The following is a 16,477-nucleotide window of genomic DNA, read 5'->3' on the forward strand; positions in this document are numbered from 1 at the left end:
AATTTGACCTTTAAAACAAAAACAATAATCATGTGATGTAACTTTCATGGGTTTTGATGAGAATAAGCCAATGCATAATTTGACCTTTAAAACAAAAACAATAATCATGTTTTTCTAAATGAATCTTGCTGAGGTTCACTGCATCTCTAACATCATTCAGCACTGTGAAATAACACAAACTCCCATCTTTGCCTCTGTTGGTTTTACCCTCTTTTGGGGCCTTTTAGGGTTTACTGTATATGACTACAACTGTATGTTATGGCATTTTCTGCCGTTAGAATGATGCTAGTATGTTTTCGGATCATTTCACATGTATAACCCATCATGGCACGGGTTTATGTACTGTATAATCAGCTGTTTTCATTAGAGAACGTGTGTGTAACAAACTGTTAATCATGGTAATTTTAATGTTTTTAGTTGGATAATGCATCACCTTTGGCACGGTCAGCATATATTAATATATATGTTGGAAAATTATAATGCAATTGTAAAAGTTTGAGGTCACCCTAAAATGTATGACAGGCGGCAGTCAGCGTACAGAGAATAATGCATTTTGCAATGTTTCTTAACGCCACTTTTCAAAGCTGATGATTTTTTTCCTATAATTATTTACAGACTCTTGTTTGATTGTGCTGAGACAAGGCAACAAGAGCAGCATTGCAATGACATTGGAGATGCTACACTGATTAACTGCAAATTTACTTCGGAAATAATGTAAATTATTCCACCTATTTTGTAACACATTGTAATTGCCATTATTTTATATTTATTTTTTATTCATAATAATCATTGCACATATGGTTGTTCCTTTCCTGAATCAAAATAAAAACAAAAATATTTGACTTGTGATGCTTCCTATCTTAATATGTCCTGAATCTAATTATTTTCATGCTAAATCCAGCTCAAGTCTCAGTTACATAATACGAGACTACATATATTTTTAGTGTGATTGGTGCTAACGCCCACGGATTATAATTAATAATACAGGAGGTCAATATCCAACCTCCATTAGCTATTTTAGGTCATCAAACCAGCCGACAGTTTATCCATTGGCCCCGCCCACCTCTGCTCTGATTGGACCGTTCCCTGCCCCTTCAGCGTGCACGTGGCGGTGATTGGTGTTATTCTTTTGCGTCAGCGCTGCTTGGCTCATATAAATAGAGACGGAGGCAGAAGGAGCGCATCAGAATCGCTGTCAGGAACAGTTTTATGAGATTTTATTTTATTTTTTGACTCCCGCGAAGACATGGAAAACCCTCGCGTTTTCTTTGACATCACAATTGATGGCGCCAAAGCCGGCAGGATTATAATGGAGGTAAACAAACGGACGAGACGCGCCATGTTTTGCATATCGTCTCATTTTAACTCGTGAAATAATTAGTATAGATAGTAGATGATTTCAGGTATGATTGACGTTTGAAAGCGAGGCCACCTATATTAATATTTAAACATGCGATTAACTGTGCACATGCGCAGGCCAGCAAAAACGTTCCCCTGAGTGATCTTCTGATGGAAACACCCATCAGCTCGGGAATACAGTCGAGGACAGGTCACTGATGGCTCTGTTAACAGACACTTTGTAGATTTATTCTCTTTCTTTCTCTCACAAATGACAGAGAATTGTTTTTCTTTTCGGAATTATTTTCATGCGAGTGTTTTTACACAAGCAAAAAGTCAATTTTTTGTTCAACTAGATTAAAAAGCATAACTTGCTTGTTTTTGCTTTCACCCAAATGAAACATACGATTTTTTAAATCTCATTTATTTGCAGCTCCGAGCTGATGCGGTCCCAAAAACTGCAGGTAGGTGAATCTTTTATAAGCATCCTCCAAGATGTGTTCAGATATATGAAAGGTTGACTAAAAGAATCTTAATTTAAGAACTAATGTGTTGATTTGCAAATACATAGATTACATAACATAACTGATTTGGCTTTTAAATATGACCTTATGTATTCAGTGACCCAACCCAATATAGTCTCTGATGTATATAAAACATTAACCACGTAAACACTTAAAAATGCCTCATTTTCAAGACTGCAGTATCATTGAAAATCAATTGTGCCAATGATTTTCACTGAAGCTGTCAAAGTCTTTCCATCATAATTTCTGAGAGAACGGATAAAAAGGGATGCAAAATGTGAACAATATTAAGATGTGACATTTCAAGGCAGCATACAAAAATTAACCCAAAACTACAATATGACCAAGATAGTGTAGGAAAAAACAGAAATAAACACAACTCATAAGGTATTTCCCATTTTTTAATGCATCTGACTGTAATGAACGACAGTGTCTTTACACTACAGAAAATTTCCGTGCTTTGTGCACTGGAGAGAAGGGTTTTGGTTACAAGGGGTCCACATTTCATCGTGTCATCCCTAAATTCATGTGCCAGGTACAGTCATGTCACCCTGCTTCCTTCACCTCTAAAGTTCAGTTAGTAGACTTCCAGTGAATGCCGTTTCCTTTCTTGAGGGTGGTGACTTTACCAACCACAACGGAACTGGAGGCAAGTCTATCTATGGAGAGAAGTTTGCTGATGAGAACTTCCAGTTGAAGCACACAGGTATGGGAACACTGTCCATGGCTAATGCTGGGCCTAACACCAATGGATCACAGTTCTTCATCTGCACAGCTTCGACTGACTGGTGAGCTCTTTCAGGTTCAGCAGTTCCTGTTTAAAAGGTTTCCTACATACTGATTTGTCCCCATTCCTCCTCAGGCTGAATGGGAAACATGTGGTGTTTGGCAAAGTTGTGGAGGGCATCGATGTTGTCAAGGCAATTGAGAAACAAGGCACAAAGAGTGGCAGTCCTAAAGCCAAGGTTGTAATTGCTGACAGTGGTGAGCTAAAATAAAGACACAGAGCTGCTAAAGTTCAGGAATTCTTTTACATCTATATCCCAGTGAATATTAAGTGTGATGCATATCTGCAGCATCAGTAGAAACAAGCCGTTAACTCTAAATGATTCAAAATATTTGTGTCCCATGATGATATTTGTATTTTTTACCTTATAAGCTGTTATTTAACTACCCTATTTGTTGAGAAATTCAGAATTTAAAAATGGTGATTGTGTAAATAAATGAAATTTGAAGCCCTGTGGCTCTTCGTTTTCTTCTGATTTAGATTGAGGTTAGCAGACCATCGTCAACAGGCTTTACCGCCACCTACTGGACAGAGTAAATGTTCTCTAAATCTGTCGTTTATGCATCAAATTAGCTTTTAAATGCATTTTAAATAGATGAATAACATAAAATCTAATTGTGGTGTTTGTCTTTGTGTGACACAAAAACCATTTTGTGTAGGTATTTAAGGACGTTTATTACTGTTGTATTGCTAATCAGTATTAAAGTAAATAGTAAAGTCATAGTCTTCTGGCATTTGATCAAAGTTCTGATATCACCTGTGCGTATTCTTTCAAACTGCAAAAGATTGCCAGCTATAAAACTGATCAAAATACAAAAATACGACTCCTCCCCCATCGCGTTGCTTCATATTTGCTATGAAACCCCGTGTTAATACCAGTGCCTTACAGTTTATTCACCGTCTAATTTTTATTTATACACGAACAATCTCTCCAAAGGTTTTACTGAGTAAACGCAACATTAAGGTCCCCAAATATTGTTGTGTTAGCGTCACAAAAACTAGATTTGGCATTATTGGACATCTCTGCCCAGTCCAATTCTTAAGTACACGGCACCTAATACTTCAATACTGTTGTAAATTGAGTTAAAGTTCTCTCATCCTATGCAACTAACTAGTCACTCCAGAAGTACCTTTGACAGTAGCTCTTACCTTATTGCAGATTTTTTTTGTTTTTTTCCAATCATGATGCCTTCTTACCCTGAGAAGGCAGAAGCCTCGTTGTCTGATCTTTTTAAGAGGTCGTCGTGCATTGAGAATGGAATACAGTACAGTACTTCATACTTCTGCACCACGCATGAGCCACAACTGCTGATTCTGTCGCCATGCAGCGGTGAACCCGCCCCTGTTGCATTCCTGTTGGCCAGGAACAGTGAGCCCCCTGCTGATTGGCCTTCAGCCATTGCGTCACAGGTGCATCAATCCCTATAAAATTCAGGCTGCGAAAATTCTTCGTTTATCGTCTGGGACACGCCGAAGCGCTTTTTTTCAATTTTCAAAATGGCGAAACCACGCGTTTTCTTTGACATCGCGTTTGATGGAGCTCCAGCTGGGAGAGTTGTAATGGAGGTAACATGAACGCCTGGATTTATAATGCGTAACTCGATTGTTCTATGCATTAAAAATGCCTGCTGTCTTTTTGCAGCTTCACGCTGATGTGGTCCCAAAGACTGCCGGTGAGTACCTTTGAATGCGGATAAATCGTGAATTTCAACTCGAACTTGGACGCTACGGTGGAATCCGGGCTGTTTAGGCGTCTCCGGGGTGGATTTATGTCCATTTGAGGCCTCTTTACGACCGCATGAACCGTACATTGAAATTCAAAGATGGGAGGCCGTGGGTGAGGCAGGAAGCGCGAGCGTGAAGAACCAGTTTCAGGGCCAAGTGCGGTTGTGCGCGACCACGTGGACACCGTCCTCGAGGACGGAAGAATGAGGAACTTCGGCTCCTCCGTCTCCCGCTTTATTTTATTGCGACAGACTTTGACTCGGCCTAGTTGCGGTTTAAAATCGGTTTATATCTCGACAATAGCGCTACTGCGGCGAGTTGTGGCGTTTTGGATCATCGGGATCTTGACCTACGGAATACGGTGACGATGTGCGGGGCTTGACCGCTGGTCGTCATCTTGACGTTTGCAGTTCGCTCTTGATTTTGCGGCTTTGTTCTGCGCGGGTAAAGCGGGATTGACGTTGGGATAATAAAGGAAGTGACTGTCTTACAGAAAACTTCCGTGCATTGTGCACTGGAGAGAAGGGTTTTGGCTACAAGGGCTCCATATTTCATCGCATCATCCCCGGTTTCATGTGCCAGGTACATTCTTGCACGTTCTATACTTTGCTAACATTTTAAAATCATGGCTTCATAATTGCATGCACATGAGCTTTTTTTTCTTTAAAACTCAGGGTGGAGACTTCACCCGCCATAATGGTACTGGAGGCAAATCCATTTATGGGGAGAAGTTCGCTGATGAAAACTTCAAGTTGAAACATGTTACAGCTGGTACCCTGTCCATGGCCAATGCTGGTCCCAATACCAATGGATCACAGTTCTTCATCTGCACAGCCGCAACGTCCTGGTAAGCTTGGTCTGGAACATGTACTGCTAAAATGTTAAATGTGTTGATCCTATTTATCTTTCCTCCAGGTTGGATGGGAAGCATGTTGTGTTCGGCAATGTTGTGGAGGGATTGGATGTTGTCAAGAAGATGGAGGCAAAGGGCTCAAAAAGTGGCAAAACCACCGGCAAGGTTACCATCGCTGACTGTGGCCAACTGTAACTGTCCACCCCTGACCTATAGCACAAAGCACGGGCTGAGGGATTCCAATACTGTATAATTACGGGTTTATACAGCTGGATTGACGAGAAGGACAGTGAAAGCTGTGAGTTATTTCATATATAACTTGTTTCTCAAGCACATGTGTAAAATCCTGTGAGATAATATACTGTCACAGAATTGTCTCTTTAATCTAAATGACTCCTGAAGAGACAAAACCAACATTGTTTCTGGCCTCCCTGCATTCCCTTATATCCTGCTAAAGTCTTAAAATGGTTTGAGAAGAGAGTATACATTTTCTAAAAATAAAAAAAGCTAGTTCTGAATATTAAATTAGCGTAAAATATTCACATGGGGCGACCATTCAGTCCGTTTCTACTTAACATGAAGTCATTACTGCTTTTATACACCAGATGTGATGTAGCTTTTTGTATGTGATGTAACTTTCATGGGTTTTGATGAGAATAAGCCAATGCATAATTTGACCTTTAAAACAAAAACATGTAAAATAATCATGTTTTTCTAAATGAATCTTGCTGAGGTTCACTGCATCTCTAACATCATTCAGCACTGTGAAATACAACAAACTCCCATCTTTGCCTCTGTTGGTTTTACCCTCTTTTGGGGCCTTTTAGGGTTTACTGTATATGACTACAACTGTATGTTATGGCATTTTCTGCCGTTAGAATGATGCTAGTATGTTTTCGGATCATTACATACATACATACACATTACATAGATCAGTACATAATTTTAATTTCTGTATATACTTTACAATTTACATAATATAAGAGTCTTTATTTTTTTCTTTTAGTACTTTTCTGTATTGTACACCACAGGCTACCGCTTTAACGTGGAATTTCCCCGATGTGGGATCAATAAAGTCTTTTATCCATATCCTTATCCTATCCTTATTTCACATGTGTATAACCCATCATCGCACGGGTTTATGTACTGTATAATCAGCTGTTTTCATTAGAGAACGTGTGTGTGTAACAAACTGTTAATCATGGTAATTTTAATGTTTTTAGTTGGATAATGCATCACCTTTGGCACGGTCAGCATATATTAATATATATGTTGGAAAATTATAATGCAATTGTAATAGTTTGAGGTCACCCTAAAATGTATGACAGGTGGCAGTCAGCGTACAGAGAATAATGCATTTTGCAATGTTTCTTAACGCCACTTTTCAAAGCTGATGATTTTTTTCCTATAATTATTTACAGACTCTTGTTTGATTGTGCTGAGACAAGGCAACAAGAGCAGCATTGCAATGACATTGGAGATGCTACACTGATTAACTGCAAATTTACTTCGGAAATAATGTAAATTATTCCACCTATTTTGTAACACATTGTAATTGCCATTATTTTATATTTAATTTTTATTCATAATAATCATTGCACATATGGTTGTTCCTTTATTTTATTTTTTGACTCCCGCGAAGACATGGAAAACCCTCGCGTTTTCTTTGACATCACAATTGATGGCGCCAAAGCCGGCAGGATTCTAATGGAGGTAAACAAACGGACGAGACGCGCCATGTTTTGCATATCGTCTCATTTTAACTCGTGAAATAATTAGTATAGATAGTAGATGATTTCAGGTATGACTGACGTTTGAAAGCGAGGCCACCTATATTAATATTTAAACATGCGATTAACTGCACATGCGCAGGCCAGCAAAAAAAACAGAAATAAACACAACTCATAAGGTATTTCCCATTTTTTTAATGCATCTGACTGTAATGAACAACAGTGTCTTTACACTACAGAAAATTTCCGTGCTTTGTGCACTGGAGAGAAGGGTTTTGGTTACAAGGGGTCCACATTTCATCGTGTCATCCCTAAATTCATGTGCCAGGTACAGTCATGTCACCCTGCTTCCTTCACCTCTAAAGTTCAGTTAGTAGACTTCCAGTGAATGCCGTTTCCTTTCTTGAGGGTGGTGACTTTACCAACCACAACGGAACTGGAGGCAAGTCTATCTATGGAGAGAAGTTTGCTGATGAGAACTTCCAGTTGAAGCACACAGGTATGGGAACACTGTCCATGGCTAATGCTGGGCCTAACACCAATGGATCACAGTTCTTCATCTGCACAGCTTCGACTGACTGGTGAGCTCTTTCAGGTTCAGCAGTTCCTGTTTAAAAGGTTTCCTACATACTGATTTGTCCCCATTCCTCCTCAGGCTGAATGGGAAACATGTGGTGTTTGGCAAAGTTGTGGAGGGCATCGATGTTGTCAAGGCAATTGAGAAACAAGGCACAAAGAGTGGCAGTCCTAAAGCCAAGGTTGTAATTGCTGACAGTGGTGAGCTAAAATAAAGACACAGAGCTGCTAAAGTTCATGAATTCTTTTACATCTATATCCCAGTGAATATTAAGTGTGATGCACATCTGCAGCATCAGTAGAAACAAGCCGTTAACTCTAAATGATTCAAAATATTTGTGTCCCATGATGATATTTGTATTTTTTACCTCATAAGCTGTTATTTAACTACCCTATTTGTTAAGAAATTCAGAATTTAAAAATGGTGATTGTGTAAATAAATGAAATTTGACGCCCTGTGGCTCTTCGTTTTCTTCTGATTTAGATTGAGGTTAGCAGACCATCGTCAACAGGCTTTACCGCCACCTACTGGACAGAGTAAATGTTCTCTAAATCTGTCGTTTATGCATCAAATTAGCTTTTAAATGCATTTTAAATAAGATGAATAACATAAAATCTAATTGTGGTGTTTGTCTTTGTGTGACACAAAAACCATTTTGTGTAGGTATTTAAGGACGTTTATTACTGTTATATTGCTATTTAATTTCCCCACGGGGATGAATAAAGTTCATCTTAATCTTAATCAGTATTAAAGAAAATAGTAAAGTCATAGTCTTCTGGCATTTGATCAAAGTTCTGATATCACCTGTGCGTATTCTTTCAAACTGCAAAAGATTGCCAGCTATAAAACTGATCAAAATACAATAATACGACTCCTCCCCCATCGCGTTGCTTCATATTTGCTATGAAACCCCGTGTTAATACCAGTGCCTTACAGTTTATTCACCGTCTAATTTTTATTTACACACGAACAATCTCTCCAAATGTTTTACTGAGTAAACGCAACATTAAGGTCCCCAAATATTCACAAAACTGGATTTGGCATTATTGGACATCTCTGCCCAGTCCAATTCTTAAGTACACGGCACCTAATACTTCAATACTGTTGTAAATTGAGTTAAAGTTCTCTCATCCTATGCAACTAACTAGTCACTCCAGAAGTACCTTTGACAGTAGCTCTTACCTTATTGCAGTTTTTCTTTTGTTTTTTTCCAATCATGATGCCTTCTTACCCTGAGAAGGCAGAAGCCTCGTTGTTTAAATCTTTTTAAGAGGTCGTCGTGCATTGAGAATGGAATACAGTACAGTACTTCATACTTCTGCACCACGCATGAGCCACAACTGCTGATTCTGTCGCCATGCAGCGGTGAACCCGCCCCTGTTGCATTCCTGTTGGCCAGGAACAGCGAGCCCCCTGCTGATTGGCCTTCAGCCATTGCGTCACAGGTGCATCAATCCCTATAAAATTCAGGCTGCGAAAATTCTTCGTTTATCGTCTGGGACACGCCGAAGCGCTTTTTTTCAATTTTCAAAATGGCGAAACCACGCGTTTTCTTTGACATCGCGTTTGATGGAGCTCCAGCTGGGAGAGTTGTAATGGAGGTAACATGAACGCCTGGATTTATAATGCGTAACTCGCTTGTTCTATGCATTAAAAATGCCCGCTGTCTTTTTGCAGCTTCGCCCTGATGTGGTCCCAAAGACTGCCGGTGAGTACCTTTGAATGCGGATAAATCGTGAATTTCAACTCGAACTTGGACGCTACGGTGGAATCCGGGCTGTTTAGGCGTCTCCGGGGTGGATTTATGTCCATTTGAGGCCTCTTTACGACCGCATGAACCGTACATTGAAATTCAAAGATGGGAGGCCGTGGGTGAGGCAGGAAGCGCGAGCGTGAAGAACCAGTTTCAGGGCCAAGTGCGGTTGTGCGCGACCACGTGGACACCGTCCTCGAGGACGGAAGAATGAGGAACTTCGGCTCCTCCGTCTCCCGCTTTATTTTATTGCGACAGACTTTGACTCGGCCTAGTTGCGGTTTAAAATCGGTTTATATCTCGACAATAGCGCTACTGCGGCGAGTTGTGGCGTTTTGGATCATCGGGATCTTGACCTACGAAATACGGTGACGATGTGCGGGGCTTGACCACTGGTCGTCATCTTGACGTTTGCAGTTCGCTCTTGATTTTGCGGCTTTGTTCTGCGCGGGTAAAGCGGGATTGACGTTGGGATAATAAAGGAAGTGACTGTCTTACAGAAAACTTCCGTGCATTGTGCACTGGAGAGAAGGGTTTTGGCTACAAGGGCTCCATATTTCATCGCATCATCCCCGGTTTCATGTGCCAGGTACATTCTTGCACGTTCTATACTTTGCTAACACTTTAAAATCATGGCTTCATAATTGCATGCACATGAGCTTTTTTTCCCTTAAAACTCAGGGTGGAGACTTCACCCGCCATAATGGTACTGGAGGCAAATCCATTTACGGGGAGAAGTTCGCTGATGAAAACTTCAGCTTGAAACATCTTACAGCTGGTACCCTGTCCATGGCCAATGCTGGTCCCAATACCAATGGATCACAGTTCTTCATCTGCACAGCCAAAACGTCCTGGTAAGCTTGGTCTGGAACATGTACTGCTAAAATGTTTAAATGTGTTGATCCTATTTATCTTTCCACCAGGTTGGATGGGAAGCATGTTGTGTTTGGCCAGGTTGTGGAGGGAATGGATGTTGTCAAGAAGATGGAAAAAAAGGGCTCAGAAGGTGGCAAAACCGCCGGCAAGGTTACCATCGCTGACTGTGGCCAACTGTAACTGTCCACCCCTGACCATGTCTGAATATGCCTCCAGTTACATTTTCAAATGACTGCATCTCAAATACATTAAGTGAACCTCTCTGTGGTTGTCTCTTCATTTTTAAAACTGTCCACTAACATTTAATGGCTTATCTGATCATTTGAAATGACCGTTGCATTTATTTTTACCTACAACCAGAGCTTGGTAAATGCAGCGTAATGACAGGACCGGAGTTTTGCTGGCTCACATTGGAAATTCTCGACCGTGATCAAGCTGAACTTTGCCTGCCTTTAACCCCCAGTCTGCTCGGTATGGAGCCGCTATTAACCCTGGTACACGGGGTGTGTTCTCTTCCTGCTGCTGTCTGACTCCTGGCCGTCGGAAAACTACGAGGTTCTGCTGAAAACTGCATCTGTTTCCGCGGGGACGCGCACGCCGAGTAACAGTGGGCTTATCCGTCAAATATCGACGGTCACCCCTACGACGCCGATATTTCGACTTTGACTGAATATAATAACTTTACTCTGGGCATTTTTACTTTCTTCAAAGCGCACAATGGATTTTTTTCCCCTCCCAAACGTGCCCGAAGGCTGCGGAAAACTCGCACTGAATCAACCAGGAAATGGGCGGAGCAACTGTGACAGAGTGCGACTCGTTTTTTGACCACAAGGGGCGGTGTTTTCAGGTTAAGTTTAGCCCTGAACAATGCTGGTCTATTAATTATTCATCAGCTTCCATAGTTACTAAGGAAAACTGATGCAGCAGAGCTGCTTTTAGACAGTTTTATCCTTTTTATATAAAACTCAACTGTGGTATAAAGCTTGTCATAATTAAAATGCACGAGTAAGGTAAAAGAAAGGTCTTAAAATTTCATCATCTAAATGTGAACTTCAATTCGACCGTAAAAGGTGTCATTACACATAAGACCATAATTACATTATTTCACAAACCCTGGTTCTAAGTGAACATATGATTTTTTTTTTTTACATGTATAGACTTCAAAGGGACTTTGCAATTAAATGTTACTTATGCAGTATATCATACAGTTAATTTCAGGGGAAGTGACAGAAATGGCTACTTTGACTCCTTAATGAAGCATCTCTCATTGAAGCAGTCATGTCTTTAATTTTTACACACAATAAAAACAACAGTGTAATAAGCAAACCATCATTTGATGATGTATAAAAGAACCAATTTTATCAACAAGGATTTCATTAAAAGCATTTACCGTATTCATTTAACTACATTTAACTACCCTTGGACTTAAGTGATACCTTACACAGGCAAAGGTTTGTTTACTGTAAATTTGACACCTTTTGCACAGGACCCAAACTTTTTGATGCTCCAGTGATGCTAAAATCAGATAAAGTCTGAATGAATATTGATGCTGCTACACACTGCAGATACAACTGATTACGACTTAAGAGAGAATCATCTGACTGGTTTTTCCACCTGTGTCCTGAACAAGGCAAAAACCATTCAGATTTGTATTCGTTATCAATGTCCCCACATCTCTTTACGCTCTCAGTAATATTTTCAGCTTAGAAGTCATCGTCATCACATATGTCCAGATAGACGTCGAAGGCTTCACGGTTGCAGTTGCCATCGGGGGTGAACACATATTTGTGGAAGGTTCCATCCACGCAAATGGCTGCAGAAGAGGAGGGATATCAATGACACCTTTATCACATTTGTTTGGCTTTGTATAACAGGGTACACGCGGATCCAGAGATCCATTAGGAAAGTGCACAGTTAATTACATGCTACTTTTTGTCATGCTTCCATTGCATTGGATCCATTCAGTTTGGTTTGGTAGACTTATTTGTTCTTTGATAAAAGTGCTAAATAACTACCATGGATACTTTCTTACTTTTTTGGTCTATGTTTCTGTATTAATAATTTCAATGTGTGTCAGACTTTTCTCCAATCACGATGTCTTTGTTACTGAATTGATTGACCTTATGCTCATGGAGTGAACACAAAGTTTCAAGTCAATAGGATCAAATTAATTTATATTGGATGTACAATAAGGCTTTGTGCCCGTGTATTTAATTTGATGGATTTCCTTACCAATGACAGAGTTGACATTCTTGGATGTATTCTTTCCAAAAGCACAGATGCAGGCGCACTCAGCTGGCACAGTGAAACTGGCCAGTGACCACTGGCTGTCCACATACTGACCAATCACAGGCCCTACCTTCCCAACGCGAGCCAGTCTGTGATCGGAAAAAACTTTAAGCAATGAAACATTTAAAAATCCGCGACGCATTCGGAAGACGGGTCCTTACGCCGAGCGCCGGTTCAGTTTGGTGTCTTTCAGTGCAAAGATGTGAACAGTGCCTTTGTCACTGGAGGCGCACAGGAAGGAGGAGTCATGGCTGAAGTTTATACTGGAGAGGATAAATGAAAGAGTAGAGGGACAAAAATCCACGTTTAAAGGCTTCACGTGTTAATTTTTTACAGCTTTGACCAACATGTTCTAATATTATTATTTAAATAGGGGCGGTGGAAGCTCAGTCTGGAGGGAACTGGGCTGACAAGTGGAGGGTTTCCTGTTTGAGCTCCATGGAAGGTGTTCTGGTAGTAGGGGGAAGTGCTAGAACACCTTCAGAGCACTGCTGAAGTACCCTTGAGCAAGGTACTGAACCCACCAATGCTCATATAGGGCCCTGCAATAAACTGACAACTCAAGACAAGAGGATTATTTAAATAAATTATGGAAATCTCCTTAAATGTAGAACATATATGAACAGAATTACTTATTGAGTGAAAAGCAGTGGAATTTCCCATTGTAAATTCATCAGTGTACCAGTAGAGGGTGGCTGGGTCGGTGCCTCTGCGCAGCTCCACCAGCTTGTCTCTGGTCGTTGTGTCAAACAGGCGAATAAGCGTTCCTTTGCGAGAGGCCGACGCCACCACGCTGCCTGGCTGGTTCAGCGCCATGCAGGCGATCTCACTCTGGTGGGCGTTGATGGTGAAGGGGGCCGACGATGTGCCAGGCTTGGTGTTGGATAGGTCCTGGAGACAACAATATAATCTATCTATAACCTTTAGTCAGACAAATGGTATAACTATGGTCTGTTGCCGTCACTTACAACCAGCTGTAAACTGCCGCACTTGTGACCAGGAAAAACAAGCAATTGTTTGTCCGGACTGGGACATAAATCACACAGGCCTGGAAGAAATGTCCCAGTAAATAAAGTTGAACGGTGAGATAATAATGCAAATGTGCCTCCTTACCTTTTGGGTTATCTCTGGTGTCAAACTCAAAAAGCTTGACAGGATTATCTGGGAAGCTGTACACATAGATCCTGTTCTTTAATACAATGATGATCCTAGAGACAAAACCAGCATTTCAAATGGCTGCCCAATGGAAATCCGCTGCTGAAGTGAATGACCACCGGCTGCAAACTCACTTGTCGTGCCTCATGCGAACAGCAAGGACAGGTTTGGTGAAGGTGAACTCCAGCACCAGTTTGTCTTTTGCATCCCGCGACTCACGAGCATCATCCCAGATCAGCACTGGTACCAGACCATAACAAGAAAATGTTTAGACCTCAGGAAGGGAATTCCTATACAAACTAACACAAAGTGCTCACATTGAGTGGGAGAAAATCTGTGGCAACAGATAGAAAAAACAGTAGCTCTGTTATTAATAAGTTATAATGACAAAGAAAAAATGTGCAAAAAATAACAATAAATACAATAACAAAAATAAACCCTAAACTATAGCATCTACTTGCCAGAAATCTCTGAGAACTTGGGGTTAATTCCTCCACCAACAAAAGCCAGTAGGTTGGATCGATACAGCATGGAGCACAGGGCCACGCTACCTACCTGCTCGTGATCTGGAAACACACATTTAGAAAGTCATTGCAGGTACAAATGTCACTCCTGTAGAGTAGGCAGGTAACTAAGGTAGGTAACTAAGGTAGGTAACTAAGGTAGGTAACTAAGGTAGGTAACTACAGCTACATAATTGGACATCACAGACAGCTTATGCATCCAAACAAGATTTAAACAAATACCAAATTTGAAAATGAAAAATGGCAAATTCTAAATGAATATTGTGTAATACAAGTCTAAAACCAACTATTAAACAGGTAAGGGAAACTAGTTTAACTATAGGCCTTATTGTATAGGCTATATGAGTAGTGACTATTTATCTCAACGGCAAGAATAAACAACAGTTTATCATGATAAATACAGACACAGAAATTGATTGTTCTAAACAGGTACACTTGCATTCTTGACATGTTGCAGGCAGAGGAGCTCTTCATAATCTGAATTTAGGCAATGATATTGAACTTTCTTGTGCTGTCATATTTGAATTCTTAATTACTTACCCAGGTGGCCTTTCTCCATTAAGGGCTCCACGTTATAAATTCTGACCCCTGTCTCCATAGCACAGCAGAAACAGCCTGCGACCAAAAGGTAAAAGTGCAAATGAGTGAGAATCTAGAAGTGTAAATCAGGCAGGCAGATTCGTCTGTGCTGCCTTTCTTCTTACTCTGATCCTGGTTGAACTGGAGGCTGTTCACTCCTCTCTGCTGAGCCATGGTTGCTGCTAGACGATCACTCTAAGGTTTCCACGAAACTATCGCATCAGCCTGATTCAAGGTAATGCCTGCAGGAAAGACTGAAAATACACCTGTAGTGAGAAAAAGATTTCCTTTTTCTGGCTTCAACAGACGGAGCAACGCTGTTCCTGGGTTAGCTACCCTCACCTCGCACACATTAGCCAAGTGGTGTAAACATTAGTTCGATTCTTATTGTCAAAAGAATTAACCTCACCATAACTACGAAGAGTCCAGACAATGGCTGCTTTTTTTATGGAGAAAACACGACCAACATACTAAAAACAACAACACCAGAGATGTTGCGAGACGTCCACTTGTTTTTGTTTTCTCAGTATGACGTCACGGACACGTGCTTCCGGATTGGTTCCGTTTCCGTTTCTTTCTTTTTAAAAATATGATTGTCAAAATTTAAAAAAGGTATATTTTGTTTTGTATAATGTACATTTCGGCTTTAGTGGGATTATATTATACTCCGAAGAGAAAAACAATTAAACCGAAATAAGTATAATTTGATGAGTTTTTTGAATTTATAAGGAATAAAAAACCGAGAAGTCTTATTGAATCAGGGTGGTTAAGTAACTGTACTGGTACCATATGAAAGGTCTTTTCACATTACTGAAATATTTATAGCTAGATTGCTGTCATTGCCTTGACGACCGAACAAAATAGTAATTGTTAAAAAAATTGCAGAAAAATGACTAAATCTCCATCAGTGTGGATACACAATGTACCGTTTACTTATTCAGTTATATGCCTCTCAATACTACAACACCACAAGGGGGCGCTATGCCCATTGCTATTTGCTTAATTTTATTTAGAACGGTACCTATTTTGCAATCAATCACCGCACACAGTTAGAATCATTTTTTTCTAACCTTTCTGCTAAAATGTTTTGAGTTTTGGAGTGAATTCCAAAATCTACAGGTTTTTGTTGCTCTCACCAGAGAGCTTGATGTCACTGTGTTTTGCTTGATTAAGCAAACTTTGGGCAGATGGTTTGGAAAGATTAAAGAGGTTTGCCACTGGGACGTGGCAGAACTTGTGGTTTTTGGATGAATTTTTGATATTTTTGAATATTACAGGTTTCCATTAGTTTATTTTAGATTGGGGCCCCTTTTTTCTTTTTTCCACCCTTATCTGGGGCTGTGCTGAGAGCAGCTGGTCCTCTATAAAAGCAAGCAAAAACAGCATCAGAGTTGTGTCAGAGAAACACTATTTGATTTAAATAAAGGAATAAAATTGAATGAACAGAGTAGTCAAGAATGCATGTTGTCATTTTGTACTATATTAATCTTATGTGGTAAATGTTTATTATATACCAGGATACCATATGCATATGTCATAATAGAAGGTTTATTACATTCTGCAAAAACACCTGAATACACAGTTGTACACCCACTTCCCCTCCAGGGTTTTTCTCTTTACTGCCATTCATTTTGTCTGCCATCCTGCAGAGACTTACAGTGTTTTTGTGTGTATGAGGGAAAAAAATACGTGGGATTCATTCGAAACCACCACTGCCATTAGTTTAGATTCAAGATTTTTATGGTCATATGCCCAATAATTACAGCA

The 16,477-nt window shown here is 40.2% G+C and overlaps 5 protein-coding genes and 3 long non-coding RNA genes across 10 annotated transcripts; 5 read left to right on the top strand and 3 right to left on the bottom strand.

Moving 5' to 3' along the window:
• The first annotated feature begins 1,171 nt into the window (after window positions 1-1,171).
• Window positions 1,172-3,105, top strand: LOC101071268 (peptidyl-prolyl cis-trans isomerase-like). Of its 2 annotated transcripts, none has more exons than XM_029837369.1 (5): window positions 1,172-1,315; window positions 1,772-1,802; window positions 2,293-2,397; window positions 2,478-2,650; window positions 2,725-3,105. In XM_029837369.1, the coding sequence occupies exons 2-5, from the start codon at window positions 1,782-1,784 to the stop codon at window positions 2,858-2,860; spliced, it is 435 nt and encodes a 144-aa protein (XP_029693229.1). In that variant the 5' UTR covers window positions 1,172-1,315; window positions 1,772-1,781; the 3' UTR covers window positions 2,861-3,105. The 2 variants fall into 2 exon arrangements, with proteins under 2 accessions (XP_029693229.1, XP_029693228.1); XM_029837368.1 differs by having other exon boundaries at window positions 1,177-1,315; window positions 2,309-2,397.
• On the bottom strand, window positions 2,249-3,957 carry LOC115250144 (uncharacterized). The gene is made up of 2 exons (XR_003888704.1): window positions 3,799-3,957; window positions 2,249-2,521 (listed from the first exon to the last, which is right to left on the bottom strand). It is a non-coding gene; the product is annotated as an uncharacterized lncRNA (long non-coding RNA).
• A 76-nt stretch (window positions 3,958-4,033) lies between these two features.
• On the top strand, window positions 4,034-6,316 carry LOC101069204 (peptidyl-prolyl cis-trans isomerase-like). Its single transcript, XM_029837371.1, has 5 exons — window positions 4,034-4,215; window positions 4,292-4,322; window positions 4,868-4,956; window positions 5,049-5,221; window positions 5,290-6,316. Exons 1-5 carry the CDS (start codon window positions 4,147-4,149, stop codon window positions 5,420-5,422), a joined length of 495 nt encoding a protein of 164 aa, XP_029693231.1. The 5' UTR covers window positions 4,034-4,146; the 3' UTR covers window positions 5,423-6,316.
• Window positions 6,317-7,132: 816 nt separating this feature from the next.
• On the bottom strand, window positions 7,133-8,888 carry LOC115250145 (uncharacterized). The gene is made up of 2 exons (XR_003888705.1): window positions 8,717-8,888; window positions 7,133-7,409 (listed from the first exon to the last, which is right to left on the bottom strand). It is a non-coding gene; the product is annotated as an uncharacterized lncRNA (long non-coding RNA).
• Window positions 7,196-7,990, top strand: LOC101071503 (peptidyl-prolyl cis-trans isomerase A-like). The gene is made up of 3 exons (XM_011604779.2): window positions 7,196-7,285; window positions 7,366-7,538; window positions 7,613-7,990. Exons 1-3 carry the CDS (start codon window positions 7,277-7,279, stop codon window positions 7,746-7,748), a joined length of 318 nt encoding a protein of 105 aa, XP_011603081.1. The 5' UTR covers window positions 7,196-7,276; the 3' UTR covers window positions 7,749-7,990.
• Window positions 8,889-8,974: 86 nt separating the features above from the next.
• On the top strand, window positions 8,975-10,424 carry LOC101071036 (peptidyl-prolyl cis-trans isomerase-like). The gene is made up of 5 exons (XM_003965356.3): window positions 8,975-9,135; window positions 9,212-9,242; window positions 9,788-9,876; window positions 9,969-10,141; window positions 10,211-10,424. The coding sequence occupies exons 1-5, from the start codon at window positions 9,067-9,069 to the stop codon at window positions 10,341-10,343; spliced, it is 495 nt and encodes a 164-aa protein (XP_003965405.2). The 5' UTR covers window positions 8,975-9,066; the 3' UTR covers window positions 10,344-10,424.
• Window positions 10,425-11,429: 1,005 nt separating this feature from the next.
• Window positions 11,430-15,256, bottom strand: wdr45 (WD repeat domain 45). Of its 2 annotated transcripts, none has more exons than XM_003965359.3 (11): window positions 15,120-15,256; window positions 14,836-14,964; window positions 14,672-14,746; window positions 14,069-14,173; window positions 13,742-13,847; window positions 13,566-13,660; window positions 13,421-13,500; window positions 13,135-13,343; window positions 12,614-12,715; window positions 12,396-12,541; window positions 11,430-11,976 (listed from the first exon to the last, which is right to left on the bottom strand). In XM_003965359.3, exons 2-11 carry the CDS (start codon window positions 14,882-14,884, stop codon window positions 11,867-11,869), a joined length of 1,077 nt encoding a protein of 358 aa, XP_003965408.2. In that variant the 5' UTR covers window positions 14,885-14,964; window positions 15,120-15,256; the 3' UTR covers window positions 11,430-11,866. The 2 variants fall into 2 exon arrangements, with proteins under 2 accessions (XP_003965408.2, XP_029693227.1); XM_029837367.1 differs by having other exon boundaries at window positions 14,836-14,976; window positions 15,120-15,246.
• LOC115250146 (uncharacterized) lies at window positions 13,741-14,627 on the top strand. The gene is made up of 3 exons (XR_003888706.1): window positions 13,741-13,850; window positions 14,072-14,234; window positions 14,274-14,627. It is a non-coding gene; the product is annotated as an uncharacterized lncRNA (long non-coding RNA).
• Window positions 15,257-16,477: the final 1,221 nt, after the last annotated feature.

The sequence above is a fragment of the Takifugu rubripes genome, chromosome 6 (genome assembly GCF_901000725.2).
Source record: "Takifugu rubripes chromosome 6, fTakRub1.2, whole genome shotgun sequence".
In the NCBI taxonomy this organism is placed as follows: Eukaryota; Metazoa; Chordata; class Actinopteri; order Tetraodontiformes; family Tetraodontidae; genus Takifugu; species Takifugu rubripes.